The 19,236-nt window shown below is 43.6% G+C and overlaps 1 protein-coding gene, 1 non-coding gene and 1 pseudogene across 7 annotated transcripts in view; all 3 read left to right on the top strand.

Annotated features, from left to right (window-relative positions):
* LOC145342226 (BCL-6 corepressor-like protein 1) overlaps positions 1 to 19,236 on the top strand; it is a 248,698-nt gene that overhangs the window by 117,994 nt on the left and 111,468 nt on the right. For 5 of the 6 annotated variants that reach the window (XM_080187598.1, XM_080187597.1, XM_080187601.1 and 2 more), the window contains one exon: positions 2,583 to 2,716. In XM_080187598.1, coding sequence (XP_080043724.1) covers positions 2,631 to 2,716 — 86 coding nt within the window. In that variant the 5' untranslated portion in view covers positions 2,583 to 2,630. Of the gene's footprint in view, positions 1 to 2,582; positions 2,717 to 19,236 lie in introns of those variants that run through there. The other variant, XM_080187603.1, reaches the window with a different exon arrangement.
* On the top strand, positions 12,880 to 13,053 carry LOC145342775 (U2 spliceosomal RNA; annotated as a pseudogene).
* LOC145342783 (U2 spliceosomal RNA) lies at positions 13,305 to 13,503 on the top strand. The gene has a single exon (XR_013886633.1). It is a non-coding gene; the product is annotated as a U2 spliceosomal RNA (small nuclear RNA).

Consider the following 19,236-nt stretch of genomic DNA (forward strand, 5'->3'; position numbering starts at 1 on the left):
CACAATGTGAAGTTAAAGTGTATGGATATTTTCAGATATATGATTTAAAAAGTATCAAAAAAGTCTTAGCCCTGAAGTTTGTGTTGTAACAGATGATGTGAAATTTATTTTATCTACTGAGCAAGGTGCATGACCATAAATTGTTTCTAAACCTGGAAGTTTTCTTGAGAAGTCTATAAGAGGGTTGTTTCTTCTGTGTATTAGAGCTATTAAGCAAGGAGTGAAGAGGGCTAAAAGGGGTTGCAACGTCATTGGCCAGCAGGATTAAGGAAAATCCCAAGGCTTTTTATGCAAATATAAAGAGCATAGGGTTGCAAGAGGATTGGCCCACTCAGGGACAAAGGAGGGAATTATGTGTGGAGCCAGAGGAAATGGGCGAAGTATTAAATGAGTACTTTGCATCAATATTCACCAAAGAAAAGTACTTAGTGGATGATGAGTCTGGGGAAATGTGTGTAGATAGTTTGGATCATGTTGAAATCAAAAAGGAGGAGGTATTGGGATTCTTGAGAAACATTAAGTTCGGCAAGTCCCTAGGGCCTGATGAGATATACCCCAGAATACTGAGGGATGCAAGGGAGCAAATTGCTGGGGCGTTGAGAGAAATCTTTGTATCCTCACTGGCTCCCAGAGGATCGGAGAATAACCACTGTTGTTCCTTTGTTTAAGAAGGGTAGCAAGGATAATCCAGGTAATTTACAGGCTGATGAGCCTGCGTCTCTGGCAGGGAAATTATTGGAGAAGATTATTTTGAGTCAGGATTTACTCCCACTTGGACATCAGTGTACGTATTAGCAAGCAGCAACAAGGTTTTGCGAAGAGGAGTCATGTCTCACTAACTTGATCGAGTTTTTCAAGGAACTGATGAAGATGGTTGATGAGGGTAGGGCACTGGATGTTGTCCACATGGACTTCAGTGAGGCCTTTGACAAGCTCCCTCAAAGCAACCTGGTACAGAAGGGGAAGTCACATGGGATCATGAGCGGGGAAGATGGGTACAGAATTGGCTTGGTCAGAGAAGACAGAAGGTAGCACTGGAAGTGTGCGTTTCTGATGGAAGGCTGTGACTAGTCGCATTCCTTTGGGATCAATGCTGAGACCTTTGCTGTTGTATTACATATAAATGATTTGAAGGAGAATGTAACTGGTTTGATTAGTAAGTTTGCAGTTGACGCAAAGCTGGGTGGAATTGTAGATAGCAATGACGACCATCAGAGGATACAGCAGGAAACAGATCGGTTAGAGACTTGGGCGGAGAGAAAGCAGATGGAGTTTAATCTGGACAAATGTGAGTTAATGCATTTTGGAATGTCTAATACAGATGGGAAATATACAGTAAATGGCATTGATAGACAGAGGGATCTGGGTGTACAGGTAAACAGGCCACTGAAAGTGGCAGCGCAGGTGGAGAAAGTAGTCAAGAAGGCGTATGGCATGCTTGCCTTCATCGGCCGAGGCAGAGTTTAAAATTTGGCAAATCAAGTTGCAGCTTTTTTTTTAATCTTAGTTGAGCCGTACTTGGAATGTAGTATTCAATTCTGGTCGTCACACTACCAGAAGGATGTGGAGACTTTGGAGAAAGTACGGAAAAGATTTACCAGGATGTTGCCTGGTATGGAGGGCATTAGCTATGAGGAGAGGCTGGAGAAACTTGGTTTGTTCTCACTAGAACGACAGAGGTTGAGAGTCAAACTGATAGAACTCTACAAGATTATGAGGAACATGGACAGAGTGGATAGAAGCTTTTTCCAGTCTTGTACCAACCGACTTGAGAACAGCTTCTTTCCTGCTGCCATTGGACTTTTGAATGAATACCTCACATAAAGTTGATTTTGATCTACACTCCAGCAATGACTATAACACTTAATTCCACACTCTCCTTTTCTATGAATGGTATGTTTTGTATAGCATGCAAGAAACAATACTTTTCACTGTACATAATACATATGACAATAAATCAAATCAGGTGAAAGAGTCAATTACTGGGGGCATAGATTTAAGATACAAGGGACAAGGTTTAAAGGAGATGTACGATGCAAGTTTTTTTACAGAGGGTGGTGGGTGCCTGGAACTCACTGCTGGGGAGGTCATGGAAACAGACATGATAGTGACTTAAGGGGCTCCCTGACAAATGCATGAATAGGATGGGTATAGAGGGATATGGTCCCAGAAGGGTAGGGAATTTTAGTTCACACTAGCACATGGTCAGTAGGGCCAAAGGGCCTGTTCCTGTGCTGTAATTTTCTTTGTTTTTTGTCTCAAATTCAGCTGCCCAAAAATTGGACATTTTTAGCATGTTCCATACATCAATTTGAATTGAATAAAATAAAAACAGTAACTTAGCTGGGTAATTTGGCTAGGTGACACGTTAATGTGGTGTGGTGCCAGATTAGTTCCTCCTTTGCTCCTTTCCTGCCAGTCTATTTTCATGCTCCTGATGACCCTTGAACTGCACTGCCTGACATGAAATCTGGCAAAATCTGAAATCCAGTATGGTGTCTGTCCTGAGGTTACTGGTTTTGAGGCACTGTACCTGTATTACAAATACCTTTAGTTGTTAATGTTCATCCTTTGTCATGCAGATTGGAGTAGTGAAGGAGTGCAGCCACTGTCATTGATCTTCACCTGACATGCTTGCCACAGCTTCGCTGTACAACGGCGTTCACGAGTGGACAAATTCCGACCGAATCCGGATGTGTGGCATTAAGGAAGATAGGTGAGTGATACTACAAAGAAATGAATGGAAAGATTGTAATCTGATTGAACCCATCTATCTAGAAATTTGCTAATCTACTGAATTCCAACAGAAAAACATGATGTAAAGAAAAAGGCCATAGGTCCTGTCAAACTCAACCATTTTTGCCTGACCTCAGTCTGATCTACCTCTCCTTTCATTATGTCCTTTTTCTTTCTGGAAACAACAAGGGTTTAATTTAGTTTGGTTTTGTTAAACCTAATAATAGTGAGTGGGTTTAGGAGTGGTTAAAAGGCTGAAGTTGAAAGTGGAAACTGGCTCTGAATTCTACTTTTAACTGCAGCACATCCACTTGCATATCATAGAATCATACAGTGTAGAATCATAGAACCTGTACAGTGCAGAAGAACCCATTCAATCCATCGATTCTGCACTAATAACAATCCTACCCAGGTCCCATTCCCGTAACCCCACATATTTACCCTGCTAATCCCCTGACATTCGGGTCAACTTAGCATGGCCAATCAACCGAACCCACACATCTTTGGACTGTGGGAGCAAACCGGAGCACCTGGAGGAAATCCACGCAGACACCGGGAGAATGTGTAAACTCTGCACAGTGACCCAAAGCCGCAATTGAACCCAGGACCCTGGGGCTGTGAGGCAGTGGTGCTAACCAATGTGCTACCATGCCGACCCCAGAAGAGGCCATTCAGCCCATCGAGTCTGCACCAACATGCGAGAAACACCTGAACTCCCACCTAATCCCATCTACCACCGCTTGGCCCATAGCCTTGAATGTTCTGATGTGCCAAGTGCTCATCCAGGTACTTTTTAGAGGATGTGAGACAACCCACCTCTCCCACACTCCCAGGCAGTGCATTCTAGACCATCACCACCCTCTGGGTTTTTCTTTGCATCCCCTGTAAACCTCCCTCACCTTGAACCTATGTCCACTTGTGACTGATTCTTCAACTAAGGGGAACAGCTGCTCCTTATCCAATCTGTCCATGTCCCTCATAATTTGGTACACCTCAATCAGATTGCCCCTCAGTCTTCTCTGCTCCATTGGAAACAACCCAAACCTACCCAACCCTTCTTCATAACTTAAATGTTGCTCCAAGGCTGGTGAATCTCCTCTGCACCTCCTCCAGTGCAATCACATCCTTCCTACAATGTGGCGACCTGAACTGCACACAGTATTGTAGTTGTGGCCTCACCAAAGTTTGATACAACTCTAACATGATTTCCCTGCTTTTGTTAACTATGCCTCTTTTTAATAAAAGCAAATGTCCCACATGCCTTTTTCACCAGCCCACTACATGCCATTTCACCTTCAGAGATCTGTGGACAAACATGTCAAAGTCCTTTGTTCCACAGGAACTTCCTAGAGTCCTACCATTTATTGAATACTCCCTTGTCAAATTATTCCTTCCAAATTAAATTTCATCTGCCACTTATCTGCCCAGTTGACCATTCTGCTTATATCTTCTTGTAGCCCAGAACTCTCAGCCTCACTGGTAACCATTCAGCCAATCTTTGTGTCATCTGCAAACTTTTAATCCTACATAATCCCCACATGGTCAATGTTGTTTTATATAAATAACGAATAACAGGGGACCCAACACAGATCACTGTGGTACTCCACTGAACACTGGCTTCCTGTCCCTAAAACAGTCTTCTGTCATCACCCCGTCTCTTAAAACTGAGCTAATTTTCAAGGTGCTATATGAGAAACCCTCTCAGGATAGGCCAGTTTCAATTTATACATGTTTAAAAAGTTATTAGCAGCTATTGTATCTGTGATTTATGAATTTAATTCTGGGATGGATGGGATTCATAGATCCCTGGAACTCATCAGTGAAAACAAGATGAGAGAACAGCAAAATTGAGCCAATTGAACAAATTGCAGACATATAAAAACATATAAGCAGTCAGATCTCACACCTGCTTCTTTACCTAAATGAAAGGCTTTTTTTCACTGGACTTGTTCTGAGAATGTGTTTTCATTACTTTGGAAGTGACTCCCGATACTTTGGTGGTCATTTCTAGTATTCTTGATTTCTGTGCGTCTGACCCACGCTCCCCATCTGTCAAACATCAGTTCAGCATGGGTATCTGTTATAGAGGTTTACTGAGAATCAATTTCAGCAGCACAGGAGTAGCAGCGACCTTCTCATCAGCCTACCACTCCACAGCAGAGAGGAGATGGACACAGAAGTGCAGCTTACACGAGGTGATACTGATGACACACTGACAAAGCGTTAGGTATGTCTGAGAATCAGTGTCTTAACGTGGCACAGTATCACGTCATGTGCTCAGTACATTTGCCGCATCCTGCCAGTGGACCAGGTAGGCATGCATTGTTAGTGGTTGTCAAGTCACCACTGTCCTTAATTTCTTTGCCACTAGCTCCTTCCACGGATCCTCAGGAAATGTTCATAGAAGCTCACAATCTGCTGCCCACAAATGTATCACATCGGTGACCAATGTCATGTTTCTCAGGGCTGGGAATTGCACTTTGCAACCTATAGGGTCAGTCAGAATGAGATGATGAGACTTATGAGTCTGAGACCTAATGAGTCTGCCCTGCCATTCAGTGAGATCATGACTGATCTGATATGATGAACTTCAACTCCACTTTCCTGCCTCATCTCCATAATCCTTGATTCCCTTACTAATTAAAAATCATTCTACCTCAGCCTTGAACATACTTAATCTAGTTTCTAAGCCCTCTGCAATAAAGAATTCCACCTTCTAAGATAAAATGCTTCCTTATCTCTATCTTAAATGGGCAACAACTTACTCTGAGATTATACCTAGTCCTAAACTCTCCCACAAGGAGAATCAACCTCTCAGCATCTAATTGTTTATAGTATTCTAGGTGTGGTCTTATATAGTTCTGGCAAGACTTCCTTATTTTTATTCTCCATTCCATTTTAAAAAAAGGCCAGCTTTCCATTTGTCCTCCACTATTACAGGAGAAATCTTGTCAAAACCACACAACCACAGGAATGGTCATTGAAGAAGCAGTTGGAAAGCTAAAGATGCACTTTAGATACTTGAACAGACCTGGAGGCCTTCACATGAGAAAGATAATGTGCTGGAGTCCACACAACCCAGTGCTGGAGGAGGAAGAAGAATGTGGTATAGCAAGGGCACTGGCTGTTGCCATATTACTGCTTGGGATATGTACATATATACAAACATATGAATTAGGAGGTGGAATAGGACATTTGGCTCCTCAAGCCTCCTTCTGCCATTTGATTAAAATCATGGCTGATCTCATTGTGGCCTGAATGCCACTTTGCTGTCTACCCCTCCTACCCTTTTGATTCCCTTGTTAATTAAGAATCTGTCTACCCCTGTCTTAAAAATATCAGTGACCCTGCTTCTGCCACTCTGACTCCTGACCTTCTGAGAGAGAAATTCTCTTTGTCTCTGTCTTAAGTGGGAGACACCTTATTTTTAAACTGTGCTCCCATTTCTGATCTCTCCCACAAGAGGAAACATCCCCTCAACTTCCACTCTGCCAGGTTCGCTCAGAACCTAATATGTTTCAATAAGATCACACTTCATTCTTTTAAACTCCAATGGATACAGCCCCAACCTGTTCTACCTTTTCTCATACGATAACCCCTCATACCAAGGATAGCTCAATTCTGTAGTGTTCAGCCGGATTGAAGTGGTGCACTCATCTGGCAATCACTGAGGGAACCCATTTGCCCCCACCCCCAGTCCCCAAATATAAAGCATTGCTGTCATAGATACCCATCATGTCCACTCAGATACTGAAGCAGCCCATGCACAAATGCAGTAAAATCTGTATTTAAGGTTTACAAATTTCAAGTAACATTTGTACCACATAAGTGCCAGACAATGACCATCTTCAACAAGGGAGAATTTAACCATTGCCCTTTACATTTTTACATTCAGTGGCATCACCATCGCTGAATCCTCCACCTTCAACATCCTGAAGTTGCCTTTGACCAGAAACTTGGATTATCCATATAAATGTTATGGCTACAAGAGTGAGCCAGAAGCTAGATATCCTGTGGCAAGTAACACATCCATCCTCTGGATCTCAAAATCCAGTCTACCATCTACAAGACACAAGTCAGGAGTGTGATGGAATTCAGTCCCCTTGCCTGGTTGAGTGCAGCTCTGACAATACTCAAGAAGTTTTACGGCATCCAGGACAAAGCAGGGAGCGTGATTGGCACTCAATCCACACTCCCTCCCTCCATGACTGACGCACAGTAGCAACAGCATGTACCTTCTATAAAATGCACTGCAGGAACTTCTTAGATAGCTCCTTCCAAACCCACAAGACTGCTTCAGTATCTGATATCCTTGTCCTTCTAGGGACCTAGGATATCTAGAAGGACAAGGATATCAGATACTGAAGCAGTCTCCAAAAGTGATGTAGCCGTGGCCAAGTGGTTACGGCGATGGACTCTTAATATATTACAGTCCCCTTGGTCAGGTTCGAATCCTGAGGCTACCCTATCCATGTTTCCCACTTAAGTTTAAATTTTGACTCTATTAAAAAGCATTTAGATAGTTACATGGATACAATGGGTATAGAGGGATATGGGCCAAATGCGGGCAATTGGGTTTAGCTTAGGGTTTTTAGAAAAAGGCGATATGGACAAGTTGGGCCGAAGGACCTGTTTCCATGCTGTAAACCTCTATGACTCTATGGGATAAATGGGAACACCATAACAAATGGGAAGTTTTGCTCTAAGAAGCCACTCATCATCCTGACTTGGAAATATATCGATGTTCTTTCACTGTTGCTGGGTCAAAATCCTGGAACTATTTCCCTAACAGACCTATGGGTTTACCATCACCAAATGAACTGCAGCGGTTCAAAAAGGCAACTCACCATTACCTTGTCAAAGGTGGTTAGTGTGGACCATCTATCACTAAATGCTGGCCTAGACAGTGAAGCCCACATCTACTGAATGAATAAATGAAGTCCTCCAAGCGTCAGACTTCAGATGCCTCTGCCTGATCTGTACATGTGTGCACATGTCTGTGAGGTGATCACCATATTGTGAACTCAAGCCCGTTCCGGAACTAGGTCCCATCAAGATGTGTGCATTATGTTGGTGGAGGGTGAAGTTGAATGCATATTAAATGGGAAGTCTGCTTCCTCATTAGTGTTGGACTGGAGCTATATCATCTGGAGGAAGTTCTTTGTCTTTTCTTGCTGGTGGCTGGAGTAGAAAAAAGAGACAATCAGTGATTGACTAGATAGGCTTCAGTAGGTCAGTTACAGTCATTACGTTTGGCTGATGTCTACATGTGACCGATGTATACTTGAAGGACCCTCAATGGCTTTTGGGGGGAGGCCACCCTCACCTTTTACAGCCAATTCCTTATACGGAGAAAGTGTACTCAGGGTCGTTCCTCTCCCCGCCCGCCCCCCACAACCCCGGCCATGTTCTTCAATTTCTCCCTCCAATTATGGGCAAGCTTTTCCTGGATAAAGACAGATGGATGGACCGTGAGTAATATGGATGAAAGAGCCATTCAGAAGCATGCATGCTTGCTGTGTGTGCTGAACCCTCCCCAGTAAGGACTGAAGACACTATTTGAGCGAGATCTAACATGAGATGGGGATCTTAAAGTGACCAGCAGACAATCAGTGCTGATCTCACGTTTGCTGACTGTGTATGAAGTCCTTTGACAGCTTGATGCACTTAGGAATGTGAGTTCGGAGTGAAGGGAAGACTCGCCTATTAGTTCAGATCATTCATCCTTTTCCTGCGCAGCAGGATAGTCTTTCTGGTGGCCATGGGCACTGCACTGACCTTCCAGATGATCTCTTCCCAGGCCACCATGGTCAGGATGGTGGACCTCCTCCTCCCGTCCTTTGGCGGGTCTTCTGCTCCCATCCTTTAGAAGTAGTATCCCCCACCTTTCCTGTACACCCTGGAGGAGATTCCTCTGGGAGGCCTCAGTGGAGCATGCAGCAGAGAATTTTGTACACTTGGGCATTCAGCTCACATCTGTTCTGCAGTGAGTGAATGTGTCAGCTGATGCTGTTTGAATACAGTGGCAGAACGCCATGGGCTGACAAATCACTGCCCCGCTCCACCACAAGATTTGACAAGCTTTTCACTGATGCATAACTAATGTGCTTTAAACAGTGAATCTGGTGTGAAAATCCACCCCCTCCCCTCCACAGCAGGAATCACACTGAGTCCCCCTCCTTCCCTGCATTTATTCACGAATGGAAAATTTTGCACTCTGTCTCTCTCTCTTTCTCTCTCACACACATGTATGCTGTATCCCTCACCTCACACATGCACACTTGTTGGTGCTCTCTCATTCACTCATACATGCATCTCTTTCTCTCTGTCCCGCGTACATACACTGCGGCAGCCAGATTGTTTACCCACCTATCCCTATCCAACAGCAATCTGGCTTATGGGCAGTGGTTGGACAAGACTGATTTAAAGCATCATGGCCAAGAAAGGTATTTTGGTCATTGTGAGTAGGTGATAGAGATTGGAAAGGATGTGGAGGTAAGAGAAAGTAAAATGGAAGAGACAGGTTCAGGGATAGAAATGAAATTTGACTTGGAAATTATGTAAAAATAGTTGCTCTTGGTGATTAAGAAATCTCTTGAGTTCCTCTCGTTTTAGAGAGGGTGGGAAGAGCGGTTTGGGGAGTCAGTTGGCGGGAAAGGATAGAGTTTTTGAGTTATTACTGTTCCCCGGGATCAGTATGAAGCAGTTTGCTATGGCTCACTTGGATCTTATGATGGATGGCTAATCTAGTTATGCTCGAAGTGCATTTCTGTTTGTGACCCATCAATTGAGGGAGTGAAATTGAGACTTTGAGCAGTGGTATGAGATGGGAATGGGTGATGGGAGGGGTTTTACTGGAAACAATTCTGCAGCTTTTCCTGAACAAAGGTTGACTGCTTCCATTTTGGTTACTTCAAGTATCAGATCTTTCAGAACTTTTCGAAGTACCAACAATGTTACATTTCGTTGACCTGAGTGTGTTTGTAATGATTATTCCATTGACATTTATAACTTTGTGTGATTATGTACCAAGTAAGGTGCTAGGAAATAATATTCACAAATGTCTTTCTATTTAATGATTGAACTCTCCCAACTCTGAGGTCCTTACATTTCTTTTCTTTGCTCTGATGTTACGGTTCAATATTGGGTTCAGAAATCTGCCTTTGCAACAAATATTGCCGCACCTTGCTGCTCTTGAGGCAAGGATTACGCTCCAAGCAGGTTTGCACTGTTAATTTGACTTGGGTCTTTACTGGTGAGCAGTGTCAAAAGACTTTAATTTCATGTGTCGGGATTGAATTTCGTATCTAATCCAATGGACAAAGGAAAGGGCACATTTCTGAACCTGGAATATTTAGCTCTGAATTGTATCATGCTTTGAATTCCTCTTTATCTGGTAAATGGAGAGTATTCTACCTTGTACTACTGCAATTCATTAGTAGGAGCACCATATTATAAATTACTTGCTTCCAACAAAGAGTTTAACTTAATATAAACTAAAGAACAATTGAAAAATTGTTTATTTATCTGTAATTATGCTGATTAATACCAATTTGTTCTCTGCTAAAGTGACATGATATCCTACATTTGACTTTATGATTAGTTAGGATAGTTGTTTTCATTTGTATCATTTATATTTGTAATCAGGATATGTCAACAGTTTTCAAACTGTGGCTCACGATCCCAAATATGGTTGCAGAGAGAGTGGACTGGATCCTGCCCACTCTTCTCACTGGGCTCAACTCAGGCTTAGGCTGCATCCAGTCCTATCTTTGCTCTGGTCATCTTTCAGTCTCTCTCTGTCTCCAATTGTGAAAGTCCTACCCAGGGCCAACACTTTGAACAAATGTCCTATTCTTGCTCTGATCATCTCTCAGTCTGTCTGTCCATTTTGTGAGAGACCTACTTTGTCAACACTTTGTACAAGCTTGACAAGAATCATTGATTTTCTCCTCCCATACTTAGATTTCTCTTACCGGATCTGACCTCCGTGCTGGCGGACTGCAGCCCAACACTTTGTTGATGATTTTAAAAATTTGATGCAGGGGAGTTAGCAACTCAGGAATTCATGTTCCTTGATCCATAATAGAACCTGGTGTGTGTTAAGAATTAGGAAAGTGGTCTATCAAACAGATCTGAAAGAAAAAACTAGCTTGGAGAATCAGTTCTTTTGGGGTGTATGTGGGAGATGCTGCTGGTGTGCATGAGGGGGCAGTGTTGATGGGAGAGTACCTTTCCTAATTATTATGCAATCCAGCCTGAAAGGAAACACATTTACAGTTTCCTCTAAACATTAGTTTCTTCTGATGGAGTGTGGAGGTATGTATTTTAGAAGAATAGCAAGTTTTAATTAAAAATAGGTTAGGAAAATATGAAGTTTTTAATAGACAGTAGCTAGTAGGCCACGTAGGATCATGTGGTTGGTGAATCAGCTGTACAAGACTCGGGATCTGCAGTGTCTTCCCATTGTGAGGCTGACCTTTGTGTGGGGGAGAATGGCCTTACCGAGTGTCTTGTCACTGAGGAATATGGAGAACTTGGCTGAAACCTACATCAGTGCTTAAAATAATACATGGATGACATGGCTGTCTTCTGCTCGGACCCCTCGTCTGTCCGCAGGCTCCTCCAGGTCTGCGAGCAGTTCGAGCTGGCCTCGGGAGCCAAAGTCAACCAGGGTAAGAGTGAGGCCATGTTCTTTGGGAGTTGGGCTGACAAATCCTTTGTCCTCTTCACTGTCAGGGCAGATTACCTGAAGGTGCTGGGGATATGGTTCGGAGCGGCAGGGGCATGTGCCAAAAACTGGGACAAGCGCATCGCGAAAGCCAGGCAGAAACTGGGCTTGTGGGAGCAGCACTCCCTCTCCATCTCAGGAAAAAACCTGGTGATCCGATGCGAGGTACTGTCCGTGTTGTTGTACGTGGCGCAGGTGTGGCCTGTCCCCAAATTCTGCACTGCAGCAGTGACGCAGGCCATCTTCAAGTTTATCTGGAGGTCAAAGATGGATCGTGTCTGGAGGGAGACGATGCACAAACCTCCAGAGAACAGAGGGAAAAACGTTCCCAGTGCCGCCCTCATCCTGATGGCCACCTTTGTGTGCGGCTGCATCAAGCTGTGCGTAGATTCTCGGTACACTAACAGCAAGTGCCACTACTTTTTGAGGTTCTACCTGTCCCAAGTTTTGCGGAGGATGGGTCTGGCCACACTGCTGCAGAACGCTCCGAGTAGTTGGACCGTACTGCAGCACCTGTCCTTTGTAGAGAAATTTTTCTGCAAACACACCTTTGACCACATGGCAATTAAGCATTGGTCAGCGCGTAACATCCTTTGGGCCCTGAGAGAAAAGGAGATGGCGGATCCTGTTGGATGGTTTCCTGAGCAGACTGTCAGTGTCATCTGGCAGAACACCTCATCACCAGAACTGACAAACAAGCACCAAGATCTGGCTTGGCTGGTGGTGAGAAGGGCATTCCCCGTCAGATCCTTTATGCACGCTTGAGGTCTCAACATCACTGCATGCTGCCCTCAAAGCGGCTGCAGGGCTGATGAGATGGTCGCACACCTCCTTGTGGAATGCGCCTTTGCAAAGAAGGTCTGGAAAGAGATGTGGTGGTATTTGTCGAGGTTCGTCCCGAGCAGCTCGGTGACTCAGGACTCTGCTCTACGGGCTGTTTCCAGGGACGCACACCGAGACAAACATCAACTGCTGCTGGAGGGTCAGCAACTCAGTGAAGGACGCACTTTGGTCCGCCCGAAACTTGCTGATCTTCCAGTTGAAAGAACTGTCCTCGACCGAGTTTTGCAGACTGGCACATTCCAAGGTCCAGGACTATGTGCTGAGGGACGCGCTGAAGCTTGGGGCAGCCACAGCAAAGGCACAATGGGGAAAGGCCACACTGTAAGGCCTTTTAACAGAGACAGACCGAGGGCCTGGGAACTGCAGAATACCCTCAGCCCGTGTAACTGTGTGCCAATCTGAGAAATAACGGCACACAGTGAATTTTGAGGCATGTATATAGTTTGAAATTTTGAAATGTAATGACTGTAATTTGTATACTACTGTAAAAATGTTTTTATTCTGCACTGTTTGCAATTTTTAGACATGTAGGTTTGCTATAGTTCATTTGAGATTTTTATGAATGAAGTATATTTTTGAAATTAAAAAAATCTGTTCTTATCAGTTTAATATCTGATACGTCCCCTACCTGGGGGCCAAATATTAAGCCGATTTTTGGAACAGGGCAATGGGATAGGGGCTTGCTTCTTCCACGCCACGCATCGACCTGGTCTTGCACTACCTCCAGGAACGGTGCGCTAACTAACAAGAGCGTCAAAAACAGAACATGTGGCAGCACGTGCCTGCTGACCAGCAGGTGTCAGCGACAGAGTCAGGGCACACACACTGCGCTCCCTGCTGCCCTTCACTGCAACTGCAGCACTCAGACAGGCTGACTGTTTTGCTGTGCCCAGCAAGACACGTGTGAAAGACAGTGGCTGAGAAAGCGAGGGGGGGCCACGTGGAAGTTTACAGGCTATCACTTCTAAGCCTTTTAGCTAAGATCAAGTGTAGTATCGCTTCTCGGCCTTTTGGCTAAGATCAAGTGTAGTATTGACATGCTGTACTTGGTTGAAGTCATTGGGTTACATTTTAGCTTCATTTGAAGCAATTTCTTAAAGCGGCATCTTGGCCTTTTGGCTAAGATGCAAATGAGATCAGGCTTTGGAGGAGGAGCTGTGCCTGCTTCAACCAGCTTGGATCATGTAGATCAAGCCCAAGACAGGAGATGAGAGCCCTGTCTTGTCAGCTTGGATCGGGAATGTCCTGAGTTGTTGGGACTCTGAATTGAATATGGATTGGATTGGAATAAAGTTTTTTTTAAAAATCTGTTCGAATGTGCCTTTGCAAAGAAGGTCTGGAGTGAGATGCAGTGGTATTTGTCGAGGTTCGTCCCGAGCAGCTTGGTGACGCAGGACTCTGTGTTCTACGGGCTGTTTCCGGGGACGCACACTGAGACAAACATCAACTGCTGCTGGAGGGTCATCAACTCGGTGAAGGACGCACTTTGGTCCGCCCGAAACTTGCTAATCTTCCAGTTGAAAGAACTGTCCTCGACCGAGTGTTGCAGACTGTCACATTCCAAGGTCCAGGACTATGTGCTGAGCGACGCGCTGAAGCTTGGGGCAGCCGCCGCAAAGGCACAGTGGGGAAAGGCCACACTGTAAGGTCTTTTAACGGAGGCAGACCAAGGGCCCAGGAACTGCAGAATACTCTCAGCCTGCATAACTATGTGCCAATCTGAGAAATAACAGCACACAGTAAATTTTGAGGCATGTATATAGTTTGAAATTTTGAAATGTAATGACTGTAATTTGTATACTACTGTAGAAATGTTTTTATTCTGCACTGTTTGCAATTTTTAGACGTAGCTTTGTGTTGGTTTAATTGAGATTTTTATGAATAAAGTATATTTTTGAAATACATAAAAAGATATTTTCACAAACTGGCTGAGATCAAGTGTAGTATTGACATGCTGTACTTGGTTGAAGTCATTAGGTTACATTTTAGCTTCATTTGAAGCAATATTTTTAAAGCGGCATCTTGGCCTTTTGGCTAAGATACAAATGAGATCAAGCCTTGAAGGAGGAGCTAAACCTACTCCAATCAGCTTGGATTATGTAGATCAAGCCCAAGACAGGAGGTGGGAGCCCTGTCTTGTCAGCTTGGATCGGGAATGTCTCAACTTGTTGGGACTCTGAGCTGGATTTGATTTGATTGGACTGAATTGGAATAAAACTCAAAGAATTCACAAAGTAATTTAAAATCAGATTTTTGCATTTATATATGAATATAAGTCCTATAACAAAGTTTAATTATGAACTGAACATTACAATACAGTTTTATTTGCTGTATTATTTTTGTTGGGGATAAATAGAGTCATGTTAATTTTCAAGTGTTAAAATGTACATTGGAAAACAGGTTGGGAAACACTACAAAAGGTGATGCATGTGATTTAATTCACACTTACCAAAGCTGACAAACTGATTTTTATTTAAACAATGGTTAGTAAGCAAGTTTTCTACATTTTTTAAACATCACTTAGAACTATAAGGAAATTCATAGGGTCCTGCTGCAAAACCAAAAGCATGGCACTCTGCAACAGTCAGCTATAACATCAGTTAAATAAGAGTGATCAGCAGTATTTTAAGTTAGAAGATGCCATTCTATGTATCATTAAGTGTCCAACTTTATTGGCAATCAAAATGTTTCTGCTATAATTAATTATCAATTGTAAACTATTTACAATCAAAGCAAATCCTGCTTAAGTGCTGACTTCCCAGAATTTGTTATGGACTACCCAGGGATTTGAGTGGCACGGTGGCACAGTGCACTGCTGCCTCTCAGTGCCAGGGAGTTGGGTTCAATTCTGGCCTTGGGTGAGTGTGTGGAGTTTGCACGTTCCCCTCTGTTTGTCTGAGTTTCCTCCCGGTGTTCCGGTTTCCTCCCACACTCCAAAGATGTGTGGGTTAGATTGATTGGCCGTGTTAAATTGAAACTTGGTGTCAGGAGATTAGTGGGATAAATATTTGAGGTTACGGGGATAGGGCCTGGGTGGGATTGTTGTTGGTGCAAGCTGGATGAGCCAAATGGCCAACTTTTGCACTGTAAGGATTCTGTGTTTCCGTACATAGGACAGCGAGTACAGAAACAGACCATTCAGTTCAATCTGTCCATGCCAGTGTTAATGCTCACTTGAGTTTTCTCCCTCCTTTTCTTATTTAAATCTAAATCATTGTAACCTCAAATGCATGTTCAGCTTCCCATTAAATGCATCCATATTCACTTTCTTGTAGCATTGAGTTCCTTATTCCTAGAGTGTCTTCTGAATTTCCTATTGAACTTACTGGTGACAGTCTTATTGATGGCCTCTACTAGTGCTCTTCCTCACAAAAGAAAAACAATGGTGAGATGAATAAGCATTTTGCGCATGATTCTTTCAGCACGCTTTGCTGCTTGAGTAGCACAGCAGGCCAGGAGACAGCAGTGAGAGACATTTTGTGGATTTCCCACTGGGCATCATGGCCTTCACATGCCTCCGGGATCAGGATTTTCAGTGTCATCGGCTCGAGCGGAGCTGATTGCCATATTGAAATCAGCATTGCAATATGATTACCGGCCCAGGACTGAATTCTCTGGATCTGCTAGCGTGTCCCTTCGCTGGGAGTGGTTCACTCCAGCGAGATTTACTCCTGCACCCCACTAGCTAGGAACAGTGGCCCAACCCCATTAGAGGGAAGAGAAGGCTTTGAGTCTGCTTCCCTCCCCTCGGGAGGTCGGGGGTAAGAAGGAATGAGGTTGGGATTGTCTGAACGGAGGGTTGGTGAGATTGGGGCTGGCTGGTGGAAGGGGGAAACATATTGGGAGGGGTTGGTCTGGGAGTCTAGTGATCAGGGGGTAGGGACATCGGAAGGATAATGATGGGGGGGGCCAGCAATCTGAAGGCCTGCAATGTGGGGCCACTGTGCATGCATCAATTGCTTTGCTGACAGATTGGCATGTTCGACATGTTTTTGCCCAATGGTCTTCCTTTCTGCAGTTATGACACCCACCTGGGCATCTGTCATTGGACAAATACACTGTCAGTTGCATGGCTCGAACATTCACAGTCGTATCTGATTCTATTCGACTAAGGTATGTAACCAACTGTATGTAGATAATGCCATCTTCCAATCTGCTTTGTTAACTTTTAATACTTCAAATAAATCTGATCTTAAAACCAGCTACAAACGCCGATTTTAACGGCATCAACATTAATGTACTGCTATCTGTATCTTCTGCAGTTACTTCCCAAATGCTAGGCTTGAGCCAAGTTGTCCTAAACCATTCTTCATAATCGGGGATTTCTTCACCCGCTTTCTGCTGGCATGCTGCTATTTTGTCCCAATCTGTCTTGCTTGGCGTGTATACCATACACTACAATCGAATCTGATCCCATCCTCCCTCAAGGTTTTATCCTCCCTGAACATCATCAGCAACATCCTACTTTTCCTGTCAGGAACCATAAAGGTTAATATCTGCACAGCGTCCAACGGGTAAAGTCCATATTTTCCTTTCAAGCACTTCAAAACATCCTACGTCTTTGCTTCACTTTTCTTAGGTGAGATATTTCTTTAATCCATTTATCGATCTTTACTGGGTCTGCGGGTGTATGAACTGCTATGTTACCATATTTGTTCTTGGTACAAATGACTCCATTCCCATCTGTCGTTCTTCGAGACTCAATCATTACACTCTTACATTTTAGGGAGTAAAGTTTCTTGGGTGTTACTTCCTCTTTCTTATTTTCAGAGTCCTCCAAAGAAAAAGACTCATCCTCTCTATAGACTTCCCTTAGCTGTCTTGCCCATACCTGTTGTTCTCTCTGTTCCAGAACAAGGTACATTCTGGGAATAGGTATTTGTGGAGGTTTACTGTGCTTCAGGATCACATTTTCGTCTGTAGGTTTCCAACAGCTCTACTCTTCCTTCTCCAAAGAGATTCAGACTGCGGCTAATTGATCCTGGAGCCTCTCAATCTTTTGGTTCGTTTCCACACGAACAATAGTTTTATTTTGCTGTCTGAGTCGACCCATCCTGGCGAGGGACCAGCAAATCCATCCTTGCTAGGTAATCTGTTGGCTTGCCCCCATCCAAGATCCATTGTTCCTTGGAGGCTTTGTATTTCTGTTCAATTTCAGCAAAATTGTTTTGGTAAATTAAACTGCTATTCTACAAACTGTTTCAATTGCCACATCATTCCACCGTTCTATGGAGGTAAATAATATTTACTATTCTTTTCTGCCATCCTTCACTCTGAGCAAGGGGATCTCGAGTTGATTGGTGTTGGCAATGACAGTGGGCTAACCGTGAGCCAAGAGAGCCCACTCAGTTGGGAGCCTTGAGTCGAAATCTCAGGACGAGATGTTTCAGAATATGGAATCATGCGGACGTCCAACCTGGAGTCACATAACAGAGAATTTTAGCTGAGAGGAGTTCTTACCTCTCGGCGTTGATGGGTCTATCAATGCTCCTCAAGTCGAAATTCGATTGGTGATACTGCTGACTACGGCAGAATTGTTAGGTTCAAGAATTCGTCAATATCTCATGGTCTGGTACAAGTATATGAGTATATTAGTAGAGTTCCTTCTCTGTCTCTTACATGATGTTCATGGACTGCTCTATTGTTTTCTGTCTTACAAATATTATTATACATTGTTGTAGAGACCACCCATTCACATTCATTGGTTAATTAATACATCTGCAGAGGTAGCTAACACTAATTGGGTCTGACCTCTGATCATGCACTGTTCATGAGATAGTGATCTCTGTCAAGGTTAGCTGATCACGAGCTGGAAATGTGTGCAACACATCTCAGCATGTTGTAGTCTTGTAACATGCTCCAACACAAGTGAAACCTGAAACCTCAGCATATTTTACTCAGCAGGATTTATCCCATGAGAACATGTTCGTACAAATACATTGTAGAAAATGTTATAAAAATTATAAAGGAAAAATAAAACATTTGGCTTCCCATAGCGGGTTGCTGGTTTTTCTGCCATATTTGTAAACACTTTGGAAAAATTAATGGAAGGGGTGAGCCTCACAATGTTTATTCCTTTGATGTTCATCAATGATGAATAAGAGGGAATGTATAAACTTGTAGATCTTGGTTGGGGTGGCTGGAAAGTTGTGGAGCAGCTGGAACCACCCCTTCCCTGCATCTGTGCCACTCTGTGTATAACAATGTACAGTAAAAAGGATCATGAACCATTCAGGTTACATTGCTCTAATTCATTTTTGTGCACTTATTTTCACTATACCACCAATAATTGGTAAGGTTTGGTAGAGAAAATGACTCTGCAAATGCTTTGTGCCATGTATGTTGTGGCTGTGATTCATTGTAGCATGCTGTACTCTATGACCACTGATAGTCCCACGGTTTGCTCCTTCTCAGTCATCCTGTTATGCTGTGGCAGTGTCCAGTTGTGAGAGACCTGATTAAGGGCTAACAGTGTGTAGGCACATGTTATAGATGGGAAGCAAGAGGGCAAATAGATAGGATAGTGAGTATTGCAAATCAATCCTTGCCAGATAATCTGTTGGCTTCATTCATCCACGCACTAAAACTTAGCAGCTAACTACATGGCCGCATAATTTCTGCACCAGGTGGTGATGGCATTTACGTTAGCTCCATGTCTGTTCCTTGTATAGCTATTCCATGATTTCAGTGTTCTGTAGGGTACACATTAATTGGTGAGTAACACTGATACTTTTCTCATGGAAAAAGCCTATAATGGGTTAAAGCTTCCAGGGTCAGCCAACAGTTGGACCACATTCATGGCTTGGTCACTTGCCTGATAAGGCAACAACATCTCTGAGGATTTAACCATTGATCACCTAGCTCTCAATGGACCTTTTGAAGATCAGCATTTTATCTATGTCTGAGTCACCCACCACATGCTGGGT

The sequence above is a fragment of the Carcharhinus amblyrhynchos genome, chromosome 4, assembly GCF_965287045.1.
Source record: "Carcharhinus amblyrhynchos chromosome 4, sCarAmb.v2.hapA, whole genome shotgun sequence".
NCBI lineage: Eukaryota > Metazoa > Chordata > Chondrichthyes > Carcharhiniformes > Carcharhinidae > Carcharhinus > Carcharhinus amblyrhynchos.